The 21,102-nt window shown below is 40.0% G+C and overlaps 1 protein-coding gene and 1 long non-coding RNA gene across 3 annotated transcripts in view; one reads left to right on the top strand and one right to left on the bottom strand.

Annotated features, from left to right (window-relative positions):
* Positions 1–14,382, top strand: part of KIF25 (kinesin family member 25) — a 30,341-nt gene extending 15,959 nt beyond the window's left edge. For both annotated transcript variants that reach the window (XM_031552434.1, XM_010707050.3), the window contains 6 exons: positions 3,138–3,287; positions 4,255–4,431; positions 8,276–8,427; positions 10,472–10,666; positions 12,654–12,809; positions 13,979–14,382. In XM_031552434.1, the coding sequence (XP_031408294.1) occupies positions 3,138–3,287; positions 4,255–4,431; positions 8,276–8,427; positions 10,472–10,666; positions 12,654–12,809; positions 13,979–14,136 (988 nt within the window). In that variant the 3' untranslated portion in view covers positions 14,137–14,382. The remainder of the gene's footprint in view (positions 1–3,137; positions 3,288–4,254; positions 4,432–8,275; positions 8,428–10,471; positions 10,667–12,653; positions 12,810–13,978) is intronic.
* LOC116216323 lies at positions 5,798–19,558 on the bottom strand. The gene is made up of 3 exons (XR_004158877.1): positions 19,186–19,558; positions 8,840–8,900; positions 5,798–5,901 (listed from the first exon to the last, which is right to left on the bottom strand). It is a non-coding gene; the product is annotated as an uncharacterized LOC116216323 (long non-coding RNA).
* Between the last annotated feature and the right edge of the window lie 1,544 nt (positions 19,559–21,102).

The raw sequence follows: 21,102 nt of genomic DNA, 5'->3' as shown, positions 1-21,102 counted from the left end.
TTTCTGTGATTTGGTAGAACACTGAAGTTTCCAAGTCACTTTTTCTTCCTGGTAGTTAAAAGCAGCCCAGAAGAGGCATATCAGGGTGCTTTAAATATTGTGAAACTCCAGGTAACCATTCACACACGCCACAGTAGGACCTATAAGGGCTGTTTGGGGCAAGAAGACACCTATATGGCCCATAAGGCACTATACTATTTTATCAAGTGTAGATGACCACAGTTGAGCAACCTTGGGATCACTAGGTTGGAGGAGTTTGGAAAAGTCCATATAACCACTGTTTTCTCTCTCTAACTTTTCCTTTTGCAGTGAATATAAGTTTGTTTTGGCTCAGTGTGTTGCCTACATGTATTTAGACATATATAAAAAATACCTTGATCTGCTCTACTTGCCACTTTCTACTTTGCACAATGAAAGGATTCCGTCCTAAATTTGGGAATTTTATATTCATTTAGGAAATGTTCTGTTATTGAAAACAAAAACTGTCTTGTTCTTCTAGAAGTGGCATTTAAACAGAAGCAGATTTTCAGAGGACAGACTGTGCATACTAGCCATGGCACTGAGCAGCATTCCCACTGTAAATGTGAAACAGACTTACTTGATTGGAACCTTGAACCTTTTTGCTGTTCCTGATTGTTTTGATCAGATCTCCAAAGTGGACTGAAACAACTTTAAGCTTAAATAGAAAGGAGTACTCCAGTCCTTTTCTTTATTTTTCTTTTCATTTTTTTAATAACTTGTTTCTTTTCTTTGTTTCTTTTTTTTTAGTATAAATATCCAGGAGAAAAGATCTTTCCATATGCAAAGCAGATAAAGTACAACAAGCTTCAGAGTTTTCAGTTAGCAATACAGGGCCAGCAAGGAACTAAGATATCATTTACCCTTTCTTCATAACATTGAAGACTCAACCTTATTTATTTTAAGGAAGGATAAATTTTGCCTTCTTTAATTTCTATTAATAGTGATAACTTTCCTCCTAGGGATAACTTTCCTGTTTTGAACAGCCCCACTCTTTTCAGGAGAGCAATATTGTAAAAGTATTAGTAATCTAATTTGACAAGAAGATCTTTTCTAAACAATAATATAACTAATGAAGTAGTGTGAAAAAAGAGAAATGTTGGGGGTACATAGAAGAATCATAAGTAGAAAATCTCAAATTAGAAGCCTGAGGTTAGAAGTGGCTTCATGCTCTGTTTGAAATGGTTATGTTGGAAACAGAACATCAACAAAGTGAACTAGATAAACATAAATTAGTCTTCTTTTGCTGCTTGTCCTCTTGTTGAACCACCCAACAATTCATTCTCTCTTGTGTCTTCTTCAGATATAATACAGCTCTGGATAGTTTCAGTTCCTTTGGACTTACCGAAATACCACTCTGACTTTGGCAGAGAGATTGTCAATGGCTTTATTCATGACTGGTATCTTTAAGGTTACTAGCACCTGACTACTTAGCTTTTGATCATATCACCTGTATCTTGTCAGAACTATTTCGACTAACGAAAGCTGAGAAGGGGAATTTAAGTATCTGCACTATATGGAAGTTGTTGATAGACTTCTGAGAAGACTTCCATTCTCTTTTTCCTATGGACAAAAGCCACTTCCACTTCTGGCTCCCTTTTTGGTTTCAGAGATCTCTCTTTGATTTTGAAGAGGCACTGGAAGTCTCAGGGAGCTATGACTTGGCCAGGCAGTGTGCCTAGGGAGCTGAACTATGCAAATCACTCATTCTTAGCCTAGCTGAAGACTATCAAAATTACTGGAAGCTTTTCCACTGTCATAAATGCAAGCAGAATTATGTCAAAAGTGAGTACTTAGGGATATCCCTTGTTTCAGATTTACAGTTCCAATTTGTAACACATTTTGCTCTTTATTTTCAGTTACAGTTCTCTCCTTTACTTTGTCATATCTATGTCTAGACTTCCAGTTTATACTCTTTGCATCCTAAAGATTAGGGGAAACTTTATCATAGGTTCACTGACTGCAGCTTTGACTACATATTCAGAAGGGATATGAAGGAATTTGTTGCGTTGCTTAAATTGCTTTCTAACAAAATAAAGCTTTATTAATAATCCTCTAAAAGAATTGCTTCTAGACATTTTAATATGCAAAAACAAACAAAAAAACCCAAACAAACAAACAAAAACCCTGCAAATATATTTCTCTGCAGTGGTAGTATAAGAATTTGATGACCAAAAACCATACATCTAAAACAATTAGATGAGGGGTATTCATTGAAATTTGCTGGCATGTACTTGAAGCAATATTTTTTTATATGAGGAAAAGCATCAGATAACCAAAAGCAGCTGTTCAGGTCTGCCACAGAGGAGCTAGAGCTTAAGCAGTAAAATTTTGCTCTTTTCCGAGGAAGGAGCAAGCCTATTTTTGCAGCTCTAGTAGAGCAGAAAATCCAGCATACTGCAGAGCACTCCCAGTGTATGGAGTCTTCTAAAGTCGTGTCTCTGAACAAATAAGAAAGATAAATAGATGTACATTTTCACCTTCTATAGGTCCGTAATGTAGCAGTTCCTGTCACCATTACTCCAGAGTAGCCTCCACATTTATGCTTCTATGGAACCAATTCCAATGCCTTTGGCTTAAGATTTGTGCCTTTTGTTGCTAGAGCTGTCTAATCTTTTCCACTGGCTGAGGGATCTGACTGAGGACTTCATCTGAAAAAACTGTGAGAGCTGAAGAGTTTACTGCTCCCAGCTGTTAAGATGTTTGTGCTGCGGTTTGCAGCGTAGCACTGTCAGACAAATCAAATGCAGCAATGGTTTACTTTAAAATGCTGTACTGTAAATAAGAGTGGTTCAGGAGCTGATTAACAAGCAGCTCAGCAGTGCATGAACTGGAAGTTGGACAGACAAGAGGTTTAACCTCATCAATCACTCCCAGCTAAGCATTCCTGTTTTTGTCAGTTACTTGCCCTTCAAATTTGCTTAAAAAATAAAACCTGTTTAGGAGATGTTATGAGCAGTACTTTAATTTGTCAGATTTTGAGAGCTCCAGAAAGAAAGCTGCAGGTGTGGTGTATATTTATCCTTTCAATTAGTGTTCCCCAGTTGTTAGAGTCTAAACTTGGTACCTTTCCCAGTTTTGATAACGGTACAATAAATGAAGGCCCTTTTGAATTTCAGGTACAATGTGTGTATTATGGCTTATGGGCAGACTGGAAGTGGGAAAACATACACAATGTTGGGACCGCAGTTAGAAGAGAATGTTACATTTGTCAATGAAGATGAATCAGAGCTTGGAATTATTCCTCGTGCTACCCAGGAACTGTTCAGGTAATACTGATCTGATAATATCAACCTAAGCAATGGATGCTTACAGACTTTTCATCTTATACTTTACAGAAAGGATGAAATGTTTGTAATGTATTTACTGTTACGGTTTTTAGTTTCACAGTTATTGTTTATAGCATTTCTGGCTGCCATTTTGTATTTGAGATCTGATACTGATTTCTAACTTCTAGCTTAGTCTGTTTTTCTAAGGAAATAAGACTATGCAATTTCACTGTGTACGTATGTCTGGTTTTCAGATTCCTATAACTTTTCAATATATTTCAATAATAGTAGAGCAAACTGAAGAGAAATTAAAAGTCCTTACCAATTTTGCGAAATGGACAGTTGAAATAGGTGAAAAGGATCCAGATTAGAGCTCAGTCCCAAACAAATGGTAACTGCATTTTAAGCCGTGATCTGTTTTCACTTTGAAAATGCTTCTCACCTAGATTTTTTTAGTTGAACCTTATGTGTAATTTGAAGTGATGTTGTACTAGAAGAGCCCTTAGGTTTTTTTTCAGCTAAGCTGATTTCTTTTGGAAAAAGGTGTAAGCCAAATATAAAGAGCCAATTTTGAACCAGAATAGCAGTGTCTAGCTGGTAGTATGGAATGTCTTATCTGTTAATTGCTTGCACTCTGGCAGAGTTATCATATCTTGAGCTCTGAATGCAGTCACCTTCAGCAGAGAAATAGCATGAAAAAACCTTGAGGAGGGAGTGGGATTAGAGGAGAAAAAAAAATTGAAGCTGGCAATGCTGTTTGGAAAATGAATGTTTTGATTCTTGAGCTTACCATTAGCATCTGGGTGAGGCAAAGTTCTGATTGTTGATATTTAATAAGCAGTTTTATCAGAATGTTGATTAGATTACAGTTAAAGAACAATTCTATTTTTACAGATTGTTCACTTGAGGTTTGATTTCTGCCTTTTCTGATTTCATTCATTTACTTTGTTCTACTTTTATTCTCCAGACTTATTTCAGAAAAGCCACCAGGAAGTTACTGGGTTGAGGTTTCTGTTGTAGAAGTGTATAATAATGAAGTTTTTGATCTTCTGGCCAAAGATAGTTGTGGAAAAGTATTTGGCATCAAGCGTGACGTTGTCACAACCAGAGAAGGAAAGAGTGATGTTCCATCGCTTACATATGAGTGAGTACACAATTTCATCTTTATCATCCAATCATGACTGAATGTTAATGTGATGCCTAGCTGCCTATAATTCCACTATAGATGTCAGAATTTGCTTCTAAACTATGAATCCTTAGCATATGCAAAAGAAAATATTGGATAGTTCCCTCTGCTTCCATTACCTCAGTCAATTAGATACTTTTAGCATTAACAGTACAATTATTTTTGGTTAAACTTCTGCATTCTTTGATTCTTATTTACTCATTGCGATGGCAAAGGGAGACCTAAAGAAATTAAGGCTAAAGCTGTACTTACTTTAAGTTTTTCTTGTCTTATGTCCTGAGTATTACAAAAGTTTGTTCTCGTGCACATGGGAATAATTTTGGATGTTACATACATGTAGTGTTGAAAGTAAATTCTTCTTAAACATAAAACCCCTTGGCTAATTAGATGACAAAAATATTGTGTTTATATCGATTTGTGCATTAACAAGAGTGAGTCTGTTTCAGATATTTTAGTAACAGATGTCTTGTTTATGGTGATATCAAGTCAGCATTAATCAGAATAAAAGTTGACAAGCAGCACTTGTGGCACTTGAGGGGAGAGGCTGCCCGGTGGAATTAAGCTATTGGCCATCTCTCTGTGAGTGCCTAGAATGTGGACAGATCCCAAAAGTGCACATTCCTGCTTGTGCACAACAGGGAGACATAGAAACTTAGAAAAAATATTCTATTCTTTGGATAAATAAATAAATTTGTGAAAAGAAAAAACTCACCCTAATGAATGTTAAGTGCAGTGTGAGAGTGTTTTATGTTTCTGGGGGAAGAATGATGTTTTTCTTTACTTCTCTATCATAGTGCTTGTCACAATCTAAACTATACTTTTCTAGGAGGAACTGGAAGTCAGTTATGAAAAGCATTTTCCTTGTCTCTGTGTTAAAACAAAATGCATCTTCAGTAGGAAGGCAGTACTTGTATCTTGTGGGACACAATCACGTAAGCAGTGATTGTTCACGTGAGTTCATGCTGTTCTCTAAAAGCCTTGATAAAAATACAGCAATGTTCTGGTGGGTTACGCAGACATACTTCTATTCTACCTAGTGATACGTGCTGCACTTTGTAACCACTGAGCTGCTCATAGAAAATGGAATGCCAGAGAAGTCATAAAGTGCCTTTCTTCACCCTGGGTACTATATAAATCTCCTTTCTTTCCATGAAATAATAATCACTGTAATACTGTTGGAGAGTTTAACATTTTTCTCTAGGGTATGTCTGCTCTTCTTGAGGTTAAATATGATTTCCAGACAAATCTTGCACCCTTGATTGCACTCTGTATGCTCCATGGTATGAATTAAAAATGAATGGAGCTTGAAGTGATGAATCCTCTTGCCATCTCTGTCTGTATTATGCTGCATGTGGGTTTTTCTTGGTTTGTGTTCTTCGATTTCCCCAGCTGTGGCTCTCCTCCAACTCTTAGCATCTGTTTAAGTCTCTGTCAGTAAAAAGAAAAACTCCTTCAGAAGTGAGTGGTTTGAAGCCTGTTTGTGCTGAATCTTTCTTGAAGAAGCTGATCTTTTACTTTTGTCTAGAGAAGGAAGGAACAGTGTGACTCAGAAAGAAAAACAAGTTAACATAGTGTGGGTATGGTAGAAATTAACTTTTTAATAATTCTTAATTATTGTATTTCAGTAATTAAGATGACGTTCTGGATTCATTCCTGAAGAAAGCCTACGCGCTTTCCCCATGGAAATTTTTATAGTGTGCAAGTGACCCTTCTCTTTTCCTGGGCTTTGGGGAAGGGAGATGTGAGGCGTAGCTGGACTTGTGCCACAGAGAAAGAAATTACAATCTGTAGTAAGATTTTGTTTGTATTTCTAGTTCATAAAATTGATGCAGTATTTATTTCTCTCAATTTTAATTTATGGTAACAGAACCTGGTGCCTGGAGCTACCTACCTCTTAAAAACATAATCAATCAATAAATACTCTGTTAGAAAGCAAATATAAATTAGAATATGGGCTTGCATCTCAATTACAGTGCAAGCAGCAAAGAAGTCCAATTCATAAACAAGCTATATTAATAATTACATAGAAAGGTTAATAAGAAAGACCAAATCAAAACAAAGTAAGGGAATCACTGAATGAAGCCACCCAGCTGCCTGAAATCTAAAATAAACAGCTGATGCTTTGAATAAAAACACATCCTCATTTGTGATATTTCATCTAGAATATAGTGGCCTGCTGGATCTCACTGACTTCCCCATGTGTCCATTAAAAAACAGTAGTCTCTTTCCTGCTAACATGTACATCCCCTGAATCACAAAAACCTCAGTCTCTTTTTATGACTTAATTGACTTTGGAGAATGCTCAGCATCAAATTTTTAACCTAACCACACCAGGGTTTCTCTTTGTAGAACGTGGTTCTGGAACACATGGTACATACAGCCCAGTGAGGCAGTAGAGGCTATTACCACCATTCCTGCTGAGAAGCTACCACCATTGCAAGCATGCAGCACTGTGCTGAGGATGTTCTTTACCTCCAAAGTCAAATGCAACTGCCTAATAGGCGACCAGCACTAACTGCATGCTCTGAGGCTTATCTTTTGCAAACTCCAGTTAAAGCACAGCAGTCCATCGCCTGAAGCCTGTTGCAGTCATTTAGCTCCCGCAGCCATGTTTTAGAGTGTAACTGAGCTACACAGGGAACTGCTTTTAAGTGGCTGCTTCTCTTTAAGCGTGTATAGGTATGGTGAAGCCAAGTGTTTTTCTCTTCTTCAGATGCCTTTGGTATGGCTCTTTCCTTTCTCTGTTCTCTTCAAGTATGGCTCTTCATAGCATGAATTGTATTTGTGCCTAGTATGTTTTTTGCTGAAATCAGACAAATCTAAGGCAAGATGGCCTTGCCTTTCAGCATATGCTTCCTTTTGCTGACTGCAGTGATATGGAACCAAGGCTGTAGTGGGCAGTCTGTCAGGAAGGGATTTAGGGATTTTGCTGTATTACAAGGCATTCAGTAACCAGGCTGTTATATGCAGTCATAATAGTTTTTATCCCCATTGAGAAACTAATAGTTAGGTAACAAAACTTGAGTGATTATTAAAGAAGGCAGTGACATGAAAGGAGAATAAAGGCAAATCTTGCATCATTTGTTTTTAACCTAGGAAAAATCATAGTGTTTTAACTTGACCAGTTGGTTTTTGTGTCAGATTTTCTTCCCTCCAATAGGTTATATAAGCAGTACATCTTTCAACCGGAAAAGAAAACTGATAGCATAAGATAAAATTATCTATAAAAATTATCTGACACTGCTGAGTTCTACTGTTTGACAAATAGCAACTCCAACATTTTCTCAAGGATTCTGGATTGAATTCCAAGCATGAGCTGCAGTTTCCAAAGGTTCAGAATTATTTTTTTTCCACTTAATTCTGTGCCTCCAAAAAAAGCAGAAACTACCTTAACATCAAATGGACAATTCCACATCTATAAAACCAGAGATGCCAAGAATGTGTAAATCTGTCTTTCCATTTCCCCTCCCCCCACTCCCCCACCCAGAGTGTGAAAAAGTAGAAATTTCAGTCACCTCTAGAGCTGAGATACTGCATTTAAAGACCTACAAGGTTGGTGGGATGCTTCCTTCTTCCTCAGCACTTCCACTGCTACATAACTCCTTATGAAAAAAGCCTATACAACAGCTGTTTGTGCAGCTCAAAACTGAGATTAGTTTTCAGAGGTAGGGTTAAGAATAGTACAGGGAGTTAGAAGACCAAGGAAGTGTAAAAGCTCAAATTCACATCTGAGCTGCTCGCTTTCTCATGTAATTTTTACTGTGAATCAGTAAAACCTTCTGCTTGTTTGTTTACTTCCTAGGACTGTTGCAAATACATCTGAATTTTTGCACCTAGTTATCAAAGGCCTACAGCTAAGAGTCAGGCACCCAACACTGGTGCATGCTCATTCCTCCCGTTCCCATCTGGTGGTTACGATGACCATAACCAGAACTGTCTCTGGAGATAATTTTGGTAAGTAATACAAAGATAAACCAGTTGTTTTTGAAAAACAGTTTGTGGACTGTGAGGCTTTCATATTGCTCTTTCTTCCTTTTCTCAGTGCTTAATACATTTCCTCAGTTATTTTTCTTTACCTTCTAAATGCTGTCTTAAAAAACTGACTGGTTTGATTTCTCACTGCTAAGGATTTTCTTAGAGGCTTTCATAGAAAGCTCTTACTTCAGAGACTTACAGAGTCTTTGAGATTTTATAGCATGAAATGGCTAATAAAGTAAATTTTATCAGTAAGATAAATACTCAAATAAAGTAGTTAAATCAGTTTGTATGATGTATCATTTAATTATTCATGATAAGTTTGAGGTAAAGCTAACCACGTCTTTTAGGGGTCAGTGTAAGCTACCAGTGGGAGAATTAATTTTTTTACCTGCTGCTTTGCAAAAAAGTCCCTTCCATTCAGAATGTCTTCAGCTGTTAACAATAGGCCACTGTAGGAATAGACAACATAGTCATCTTAGTATGGCTAGTCCTATACTTCTACTTTTCATTACCACACCAAGACGTACCAGTTTGCTGCTTTAGGAATAACTTTGGCTTTTGAGGGTTAACTTTGTTTTCTTTTGCTTATGTTGTAATTAGACTCTCTGTTTCCAGTGCTGTGGTCTGTCTCCTTCATACTCTCAAACAACAGTATGGTTCAAGAAAGTGGAAAATATTTAACATTTTTTCCCCTAGATTGCTATCGGAAATTAAACCGACAATATTAGCAAAACAGAACAAACAGTGCCCTCACTTACCTGCTGCCCTTGCCAAAAGACACAGTTACTTCACATGTTGCAGTTTTAACATTCCAGATGTTAGCTCTAGCCAGTTCCAGATTCTTGTCAATCAAACAGATGTTACTTCTCAAAGCACAGTGTTTGCACTGTAACACAACAGCCATCTTGTCTAGTCCAGGCTTCCCTTTGCCATTTCTACATTCAACGCTATGACACAATATTATCTGGCAACAGAAGTCTACAGATATGTCTAATTTATGGTGAATGCAGATGAAGGTGAGAAATAGAGAAAAAAGCAGCACTGCAAATGGGATCTCACTTGTAGCAGTGTGTAATATTTACAGAGACCAATTCTGGATCTAGGTGTAACTGTCATATCTCAAAAGTGGAGATCTAAAATCACTAAATATAATGCTTTAAAGCCCGTGACTAGTTGTGCACAGAAAACTACAGCTGATGAATAGTTTTGCTGCAAATCTTCTAGCACTATCTTTCAGAAATGTCTGTTGTTTGAGGAGAGCAGTTACTTTGCTTCTTCATCTCAGACTGAGGAGCATAAAGAACATCCATTTTTCAATTACGCTGTCTGTCCTACAGCCATTTAGCTAGCTTTTTAGTTTATTAACAGCCTAGCTGGAGAGGTATGGAGCTCTGCAACCCAGTTCAGTCTGCTCTTTACTGAAGTTTTGCAGCTATAAACTTCATATTATTGCAACTAGACTCTTAAGTCCTCTGAATAGATTCTCCTGTCTCTGTTACTTTTAACAGAGTGTGTGCCAGAAGGCCCTAAACCCTGTCTTTACATCCTGGTAAGGTCAGAACCAAAGAGGCAGGATGAATATTTTCCCTTTTTCTTCTTTTACTTCAGAACACCATCAGAGAATGTATCAAATGCTTAGAAACAAGGCTTCAGAGCTTACTGCTCCCAAGCATCTTTGTTTGCAGTCAATATAAAACATGAAAAAGTACCTCTTAATGTCCTTAGTGTATTCCTGTGTCTCATCTCCCACACTGAAGTGTGAGTGAGGGGGATGTTACCTACAGTACAATCTATAACAAGCCTTCTTACCAAAAGGCATGATGGTTTTGATAAGGAAAGCCTTAAACAAGACTGAAAAAGTCATACAGCCAGCCCATGTCATTGATTCTGGCTCATATAACATTTCAGTTAGAACAGCCTGAAGTAGCAGATATTGTACTCCCCATTGATAACCAATTCCCAGTGCCAGTGAGAAGCTGGAGCTTTGGTGTTTTTTTTTTTTTGTCCTCCAATTAAACAGGTACTTCATGGGAAGATGAACAAATCAATCAAAGACTGAATAAAGAAGTTTCCTGCGCCTATCCACAAAAAAGAGACAGTAAATCTACCTCTTCCTCCAGAGCCTCTTCACCAACACAACTTGAAGCAGCTGAGAAACTGAAGCAAGTCAAAACTAGGCTGCAGCTGGTAGATCTGGCTGGCAGTGAATGTGTAGGTAAGCAAACATGTCTGTTTATGACAAAGCTGTTAGAAATGGTGGGCATGGATCCTCCCAGATCTGAATTAAAACATTTCTCTTTAGCATTTTATGTATGTAGGGATACGCGCTACCCTGCTTTCACACAACAGATCCTGGCATAAAAGAAACATTGAGGCCTGATTGTTTGAGGTTGGTATGGCTTTAACTGAAAAAGCCAATTGTACGCCTGAAAGAAACCCAGGGCATTTACATCATGGGTGTATTATTGGTTCAGACTGGTTTGTTTTATTAGGCCCACTTTTCTATACTGAAAATTACCAGGCCTTTGTACAGAAATGTTTAAAGTGCATAAATTATTTAAATATTACATATCCATAATAATTGATATCACTATTTTTCTGACTTACTGTGGAGAAAGTCCTGAAGGAAGTTAGTATTGAAAAGAAAATATTGTTTTTGTTGTTTCTTCAAAATGTTTTCTTCCTCCTTGCCTCCTCTACACACACAGTAATTTCAGAAACTTGATTATTTCCTAAAGGGCAAGATTGCTTACCAAGAAAAGCCATGCAGCCAAATGTACCATTCCAGAAATAATGTTTTGATAACTGAACCAGTATTATGAAAGAGTCCTTTACATTACTGCCAAGAATTCTTGCTGTTCTTCACTGTTAAACTTTTGTTCTACAGAAAAGCCTAATATAATACAATATTTTTTTCATCTGCTCTGAGCACTGGAAATTGTTTGGTAAACATATAATTGAGCAATACTGTGTGGGTTTGCTTTCTCAGTTCAACCAGGACAAACATTTACTTGGTTTAGGGCTCTGCAGGCTCACTTACACATCAGTATTAGATGTGGCTCAGCACATGTGGTAGGCTAACCTCTGCCATTTGGCTGCATTGGTGGAGATTTGAAAATGCCAGACTTACTCTGATGAAAGAAAAGGACAGCTATCAACTCATAATTGTTTCAAAATGTAGACAAATAAGTGAGCAGAAGTACAGCAAACATCACACACACTGAAGATGTACATCAGCACCTGGCCTTGCTAGCTCCATAGCCATCCTGGGTCATTTACCCGAGTTACAAAACAAGTGATCCATTTTTTAGCAAACTCAGGTTCAGTTTGAGAACAGATATATACTTTATGGATGTTCAGTTGACTAAATACAGATCTTAGTAGTTTAAACTCTAGCCTCTTAGCAGTTTCTTGTTTCAGAGTGATATCTACTGATTTAAGAGTCCCTCGTTAGCTTAGGAATTGCTGTAGAAACAGACCCAGTTAAAGCAGGTCTGAAACATCCTTTCTCTCATTGTCTACCTGTGGCTTTCCAAGCTGTTTTGCTCTGTTGAGGTTGCAGCACTTCCTAAAATTAATGCAACTTGGTGTGTAGACAACGTCCTTGCTTGAGGTCCATATGGTCAGATACACACCAGCATGGTATAAGAGCATCAACCTGCTACAACAAATCATACCATAAAGAACATCTTACAGACCTACATAACCCACAAGTTTAAGGCTGCTACTCAACTCTGTTTCTGTAGCTTATGCTATCTGTGTCACTCTTGTTCTTCACAAGCAATACAGACTGGGCAGCTGTCTTCTCTCCCAAGAGACTGTGGACTGGTGTTTTCAAAGCCAGTGTTGCCTCGTCTGATCTTTTGTTCTTCCTACTTCCTCAGTTTCCTATTCATGAAACACGTGGAGCCGAGGTGCGTTGTACAACTGAAGAGACCAACTTTAACAGGAGATGCTACGAAGGTTCAGGCATTAAACCTTCTTTGACCATTCTTCAAAAGAATACAAATGCTGAACAATGTGTTGGCAGTCTGGGCTAAACAACCACTGCATCTTGCTTTTGGCATAGGTGGACTGAAAGACAGAATTTGCGTTTTGAAAGCACTGTGTCAGAAGCAGATGTTACAACAACAGAATTTCTCACATGTTACATTTGAAGCATGTTTACTTACTTTTCCATTGCCTTTTCTGCACCGTATTAGGTATGTCTGGAGTGACAGGTGCAGCACTGAGAGAAACATCCTTTATCAACCGCAGCTTGTCTGCCCTAGCAGATGTCCTTGGAGCAATAGCAGAACAGCGATCTCATGTACCGTATCGAAACAGCAAACTTACGCATCTCCTCCAGGATTCTGTAGGTGAGGGACTATTCTGACTTCTGATTAATAATGGAGATTTCATTTCCCAATATTTTCCCCTTCATTGTTGTGCAGAACTGGAAGATGATCCCATGCTGACACTCCTCCTACCTAGACTCCTGGCTACAAGCTCTGGCTTTGGAGCAGCACGAGTGCACTGCTGCTTTCCAAGGTTAAGAAGTATACTTGAAATAATCACATCACTAATAGGATAGCAAAGGGTAATGATTGGATCTCCCTGGCATTTCATGCCACATACACTCTCAGGATAAATAATCTTCTATAGCGTTATCATGTAATTGCACATTCTGCACTGTAGCAGAAAGACAAAAGAGGAAGACTCCAGAACATATGCCTGGTGCTATACTGCAACTTCTTTTGTATTTAAGTCACCTCTTCTTTTCTAGCTTCTCATCTGTGCAGAAATGGTTTTAGGGCAAATGTAATTTCTTCAGCACAGTCAGAATAGTAGCAATCCACGCAGTTGTCCATTTTTCTTCAGCCAGAAAGTGTCAGCCCTTATGATTTCAATCTCCAGCTTACAGTGACTGAAGTAATAGTTTTTTGGAGCTGCTGAAAGACTATCCACTTTTGCATGAACCTCTATTTTTCCTTTACTGTTGTGGTCTATGCTGTGAAAGGGGAAAGCCAAAGAAACAAGTCTAGGAGCTAAGCTGTATGGGCACTGAGCCTGGTTTTAACTATGTCTTGCATATGACCTGGTGACACTGTTTAAATGAAATCCTGAAAGTGGCACTTTCCTTTTTTGTTTACTCAGTCTCTGAACTTTTAATAAATGTGTTTTGCATTATTGTCATGAATGAGGCAAGCAAATGTCACACAAAGGAGACCATGAATTTTCTAGAATTTGACAAATCTTAATGAAGTGTTGAGATCCATAACTACATGCAGGCTAACTGGTGATGTTATAAGGGAGAAGAAATCTACATTACAAATTAGGAAATGTTTATTCTACTGGAACAAACACCATATCTTTAGATACAGGCTTCCTTTTAAGGACTTGCCTGTTTCCAACAGCCCTCTTCATGTCTTCTGCCTTGTGCAAGTGCAGTATATGCCAGTTGCTATGTAGATTAGTACATACCAGTGCTTAATTTAGTGAAAATAATGAAATAAATGACCATATTCTGTCTTTTTCCTGCTTCTAGGAGGTGATGCTAAACTGCTGGTGATGCTGTGCATCTCTCCCAGTCAGAAGTACTTAACAGAATCAATGCAGTCTTTGGGATTTGGAACTCGTGCTCGGCAAGTTCAGAGAGGACAAATCAAGAAAAGAAATCTCCCTGTGCTGAGTAAAACAAAATAAAACTTAAGATTCCTGTGGATTAAAGGATTATTAATGAGTTCCTAAGACTGAAATATATATTGTTATCCTAAAGCCATTCTTTTAGATATCAACTGCCAGATAAAATAAGCAATCCTCAACATAGCATTAGTAAGCCATAAACCTGCTGATAATGTTGTTGCTCCAAAGATAATAACAACTATTGACAACAGCTACCAGCTGCAGTGGAATCGCATAGAAATAAATCAGGCTTTTTAAGAAAAGCTACTTCAGGGCGTATTTTTGGTGATGCATTTCCTTTAGACAAGTAGAACTAAGTCAACAGACCCCCCCATTTAAGATGGCTCACTTCTTAAAGGCCAAAACTGCCCTCTGTTTTCTCAGTAGAAGACAGGAATCTGAATAGCATTCCAGCGCTTCAAGGCAGCAAATGAAATACTTCCTCACAGCTTAGATTAAAATGAGACACATCATCATGGCTTGACATAACATCTAACTTGGATGGGGCATACCTATCAACGGGTGGAAATGTAAAAGAATCCATCAGCTATATTGAACACAGTGCTGTTGTCAGATTTTAGGTAATGAAATAATGGCACTAGTGAGATGGAGAAAAAGGATTAAGGCTCCAGCTGTTATCTCTCTGGAATGTAGCTTAGGAAACAAATGAGGAGTTACACAGCTCTTTGAAAACACACTTATGTTAAATGGTTGGAGAAAATACCAGCTCTGTTGAGTTCACTAATAGGTACAAAAGAAAAGCAAAATTAATATTAAAAAAAACCCACAACTCTGACTGCTGAAGGACCCTGAACTACAGATCTTAGTGGCTCATAAGAATTAACTTGTACAACCATTTTAGTAGCAGCATTCCTTGTTTCATTTGCATTTCTGAAGTTAACCGCATCACAACATTGAAGTTGTTTGCACATTATAAATGCTTCCCATCCATCAAATGAATAAAACACCAAGAACTCAGTTCATGATAACTGTCATCCTCAAGAGGCTTTTACATTCATTCACCAATACTGAAACAACAGGGTTTGTGAATGAATTTACACTGACAGAAGTTTCAAGGAACTTTAAGCAAGATGAGAAGTGGTTCTGAGATAAAAGCTGGGTTTACCATAACATCTGATGTGTTTTATGCACTGCTTTGTTGCTCAGTAGAGGTCTCAGGATTCACTCTGAATTTTTACCTCCAGCAAGGACTCTGCCTCTAGACTGAGAGAGGTCAGTGGTAGGTCACCACCAGAAGGCTTGAATTGCAGTGGCCTGCCCAAAAGGCTGAAGTTTATAGTATTCCTAGTCACTTAACCTTCATAAGCACAAATATTTACCCAGAGATTATATAGCATACTATTATCGGAATTTCACCCTTGAATATATAACAGCTGCTGCTGTGTTGCATGCAGTACTCTACTGCTCACAGCATTGGCATTACAGCTTGGAGAGCTGTAACATTTTCCTAAAAAAATATCACGATGGTAAACATCTCAACTTTACCCAATTCCAACAGTACAGAAGGATACAGGACCACATAAAGTTCAATAGTCAATAAAGAAATCTCAGATAAGAAAGTGTCAGACTGAGGAATGTTGGCCTGTTAAATGAAATTTGGGAGCAGACAGCATTAAGCTTGCCTTAGTGTCACAATAACGACTACTAAATCAGCCAGGATTAGAGCTCTAAAAGAGGCTAAGCGATGAGAGGAGGTTAGCTGAATCCATCAGCACCCTGAAGTTCCTCAAATATTTTTGAGGATGTGGCACTAAAAGTTATTTGCAATGAACTGTGCTTTGTTTTCTGGAGCTGCTCTTCAGAACTTGGCATTTATTTATCATCTTGGTGATGGGGAAAGAAGAAAAAAAAAAAAACAAAAAACACACAACCATCAATCCTTACTGTTAAAGCTGAGAACTAAAACCTTCAAATATCAGCAAATAACAAAAGTTTAAGTTTCTACACTAACACAAGCTCTGCCAAGCTGTGCACAGGCAGCATTCCCTATTCCTGTTTTCCTTGTCAGTGTAGCGTAGTACTCTGAGCTATACAATGAAGCGTACAGGATATACAGGGCAGTGTTGCTAATATTTTGATATAACAACCTGCAGTTTGGGAATTTTATAGGTTACAGAGAGTTGATCTCTCAATCCCAGTATCAGCTTCAAGGCACTGAAGGAAAGAAGGGTAGAAGGTGCAAGACTTCACCCCAGCACTTAGAGTTTTGTTCCCTCACACCTCAGGCTGTCCCCTTGCTCACTGCAGCACACAGTGAGCCAAGGCACTGCACAGCCCACCTATCTGTCAAACTGAGCTTCAGATGCTCCTCTAGAATTCCTTCTGCCAAACCAAGCCCCAAGTCCTAATATCAACAAGTGTTTGTCTAGGTAGAGCATACGGATATGCACACGCACAGACCTATACAGAGTCAGCAGAAGTCTAGGCATAGAATCAGACAAAAGCCTTTAGGATAAAAGTCCAAAATAGGGCCCCAGAGTACATTTTCAATAAGTTTATCATCACAGATGGGACTTGCTTCCTCATTTGTTACCCCCCTTGCAATCAGATGAAAGGGAGTGTTAGGACAGAGCCACTTCTGCTGATCTCCCCAGTGCAGCCAGGGAGTCCAGGCAACGCATTCCAAGCCCTGACTACCAGCTCACCACATCTGGAGAAGCTGGCTACTCAAGGACCTGATTTCAAAGGGTATGCGACCACTGGGACATCTCATTTATGTCAACCTCAGTTCCTACCTCCGTATCCAGTTGTGACATTACACTCTGCAGCCCTGGCCCAACACCCATTCCCTCACCCCTTGCCCTGTCCCCTGTCACCTGCAAGGCCCAGCTCCATGCACAGCATGTCACATGGCAGCTGCTCCGCATTCATCACAGACCAGGACATTATGTGGTGCCTATAGGGAATGCAGGGCAGCTCAAAGACTCAAAAAACCACTGAACTTCCTTGTCCGAGTGCACTCCTAGGCCACAAGTGTGAAACAAAACCTCAACCTATGCTGAAGTCAGAACATGATTAATTTATTTCATTTCCACTCGTAGCTTCATGCCTCTGCAGCAGCCACATCACAAAGAGAGGCTGCTCTTGGTTATAGTCAGGCTAGAGAAGACATGACTAGCATTGGAAGGCTCACAAAAACATTTAATTTACTAAATAGTCATCATTGCCAAGTCCATTTGATGAAGCAGTTTTCCAAGGCTCTGCAGAAGGCACAGGCAGGACAAAGTGGTAATCAGAAAAGGCTCCCAGCTCCTACTGAAGACAACTAAGAGCTTGTAGCCCCTTTTCCCCCTGTGGGAAGCAGCAATGTCTGCTGACAAAGAGCAGACAGCCCTGAGCACTGAATGTATTGCAGCCTGTCCCAAACTCAGGTCAGGTTTTGGGCAGTCTATAAAGACAGCCCTGGCCAGCCAAAAACACAAGCCACATACTACAGACAGGAGGGCAGAGGGTAAGCTAATTGAAGGGCATGACTGAGAGGAATCATTGCACAGAAACTTATTATTTTCTTACTTTTTATAAAGTGAGGTTTTGTCTTGCAATACATTTACCTTTTTTATTTAGTTTATACAAGAGATACAATAAAATTTGAGCTGATAACTCATCTTTGAGCTTCACTGCAAATCCCTCCTTGAACTCTTGGATTGGGAGTTTCTGACAGATTGTTGGAACAGCCTCCTTGCTTCATGGTAAAAACAGGCAGAAAGGAGTTGTACCAAGATTCCATGAGAAGGGGTGATCCCTTTTCCCTCACAACCAAGAGTTTGAGATGGATCAGACACAGTATTTGGAAGAGTAATCCCAAACTCAACACTTGACTAACTTGATGTGATGCTCCAAACCCACACTGTGGATTCGGCAGGACATTTCTAAAATGCTTATATGATGAAATGACCAAAGGCATTCAAACATCAGCACTAACAGCTCAAAACCCACAACCTACATTTGGCAACAAAAAGAGAACTGCAAAACTATACAGGCAAGTATTTAGCATCAGCCTCAATAGAAACAAGAGAAGAAAATCCAAGCCACTGTTAGGTACCATACTCCAGACACAGGAGTTCTGCCCATCCACAGATGTAGGCTTAGGACACCATCTTGTCGTTTCCCTGGGGAGCCAGGCTGAGCTGCCAGCCCCACACTCTTCCAGCTTCTCCAGCCTCCTGCTTGCAGGCACCTCCTCCAACACTCTCACTCTTTTTCTGTAACAGGGAATTAACTGTCCTGGCAGGGCTGAGTCAGTGCCCAACTTCACTTAAAGTCAGACCCCAGAAGGAGTACCATTCCCTCTCATTTTCCTCTGGTCTTCACCAATCTTGTTCCCTCTTCTAAACAGTGACCAAAAGCAAAACAAAAAAGCCACGCCACTGCTATAAAAAGCTTTGGAAACCACAGCAGTGGCTTTGAAGATCCAAAAGATAGGAGATGGTGCTTCCTCCCTCACTTCAGGGGATAGGAAGAGATTGCAATGCCTGACCACAGCGGGCTGTATCCACACCTGTACTAGTTTGGCCTCCTGAACAAGGAGAGAAGACTTGGGGCAGATACACTTAGAACTCAAACAACCAGGCACAGGCAGCATGCAAGATGCCCACAGCCAGCCATGCCCTGGCTCACGCATGATGCCACCATCACAAGACAAGGAAAGGCCTCACAGCAGGTCTGCACGCCCACGTCCCAAGCTTCACATTCACCTGGCTGCTGGCCCATAGCTCTCCCATGGGAGCCCCATGCACAGCAAGACAAGAGCCACAAAGAAATGATAAAATAAGGACATTAAGAGGTAAATAAAATGCACTCTAACAACACAGCTCCTCCTGATGAGGCACAGACTCTCATCAAGGCATTACAACATTACTGCCACTCTCATCCATGCCACTATCTGCACATCATTCCTTCAGCAGCATGTCTGAATTCCAGGCAGGGCAAAAGAAAGAAACAGCTTCCACACCCCACCACAGTAAGTGCTCTCTACAGACAACAGCACTTCAGAGAAACTGAAACACAAACAAATCCCCTTCCACCACCCCCAGGTGGCCTACTCCTTACCTCTTTTCCAAGCAGCTCACACCAGAACCTACTGGTAACCCTCCTCCCTACAAATCTGCAGAAAACTTCTCCTCCCTTCAAAGAGTAACTGATTTCCTCTGCTTTAATTGCACTCATCTACAGCGCTCTCCACCTGGCCCTGCTACCACCTGCATCTAAGAGCTCACCTGGGCTTTGGGCTGCAAGGATCCTGATCTGTGAGTGGAGGAGAACTGCTCAGGGATGACACCAGGAAACCTAATGTTCCTACTGGCCTGGGATCATGGAATCATAGTACGCCTTGTTTTGGAAGGGACTTCAATGATTATGAAGTTCCAGCCCCATTGCCACAGGCAGGGCTGGATGTGACCGGGCTGCTAGGCCTGTCTTAAAGTTTCTTAGCCTTAAAGGCACTGAGTTGTCCAAATGCTCAGACAGTGCCTTGACAATGCCCTTGGGGAGTCACCAGCATGAGCTCCAGTCCTGCTCTCTTGGACTGCAGGAAAAGAAGATGGGATAAAACCAGTAAAATGGCTCTAGGGCTCTCCTTTCACATGTTAGCCCTCACCCTGTATTTTTCAGCAGTAATTCAGCTTCAGCTCTGAAAGTGGTTTGCACTGAAGCAAACTGAAAAGGAAAGTTTTGTGCCCTCTCTATTATTTGCAAACATTAAGCAAAATTGCATCCAGCTGTTCCCAAGCAAATCCTTGCTGCTCATCTACTGCTGCAGGACATGGCCAGCTGAATGCATGTGCTTATAGACAGCCAAGCTAACTGCAGCTCTGCTGAGGTCCTACTGCTCCTGAGGAAGTCTAAGCATCTACACACTTGCCCTTGAAGTATTCATTCCTTAAGCGTGAGTTTGGTTCTGCATGTTCAAATATTGGTAACAGGCTGTTCAGGGAGGTGGTGGATTCACAGTCCCTGGAAATTCAAGAAAAGGGTAGATGTGGCACTGAGTGACATGGTCTAAGGCAGAGGCATGGGTTACTGCTTGGACTAGAGGATCTTAGTGGTCTTTCCAACCTTAAAGATTCTATGAAAAATATGCCTATATTTGGGGTTCTGCTTGTCTGGACAGCTTTACTCTACTTTTTCTTTCAGCCAAGTAGTGGGAAAGGATTTTTGTTTTCCTGATTGCAAGCAAGAGGGTCTTATGCAAGACCTGGAGCTTTAAAGAGAAAGCATCATGTACTACAACACCCATGGTAAATGTGGTCAAAGCTGACAATGTTCATATTGTCTGTACAGCCCCAGGTGCTTCAGCTGCCTTAACGTATGGAGTCCTTCTGTTCACGTCTGGCTGGAAAGAACACAAGCAGAAAGTTTGTTTTCAGAAAGGATGAGAATGGCAGCTGTGGGAGTCCACTGCTGTTGCCACAATCATCAAAGAATTCAAGCTGTCTGTGAGCTGGTCATAGCAGTGGGGCTGAGTGCTTTCTGTGGCCCACACCAAAGTGATTTCTCCTTTGCCAAATGGTTTGCTGCCTCTGAACAGGCCGATATGGCTCTGGGCAGCCTGGTCTAGTGGCTGGCAACCCTGCCCATGGCAGGGGGGTTGAATGTAGGTGATCCTTGAGGTTCTTTTCAGCCCAGGCCATTCTGTGAAACATTCAGTGGTATTTTCTGTGCGGTGGGTTGAGACTTAGACGTCTAGCACATGCCGTGTCCAATTATCTCGTGGCATATCTAGTGCAGCAATGGTTGGAGGAAGAAAAACAAGGATTGGTATAAATGTATTCCTGAGATTTAAAATAAAAAATGTGGGGCAGATATTTCCAGGAATAAAAATAAAGCAGAATTTTAAAATACCACAGCTATGCTCTTCAATAGCCCGCATTCAGCTGCCCCTGCAGTCTACCAGAAAGGATAAATATCGTTATTTGGTCATTACGCCTCCGTGATAGAAAAGAAACTTCCAGTAAAAGGTTTCTATGG

This window comes from Meleagris gallopavo, chromosome 2 (genome assembly GCF_000146605.3).
Source record: "Meleagris gallopavo isolate NT-WF06-2002-E0010 breed Aviagen turkey brand Nicholas breeding stock chromosome 2, Turkey_5.1, whole genome shotgun sequence".
Taxonomy (NCBI): domain Eukaryota; kingdom Metazoa; phylum Chordata; class Aves; order Galliformes; family Phasianidae; genus Meleagris; species Meleagris gallopavo.
Note: the sequence above shows the minus strand (reverse complement) of the source record. Positions and strands in the feature narration are given on the sequence as shown.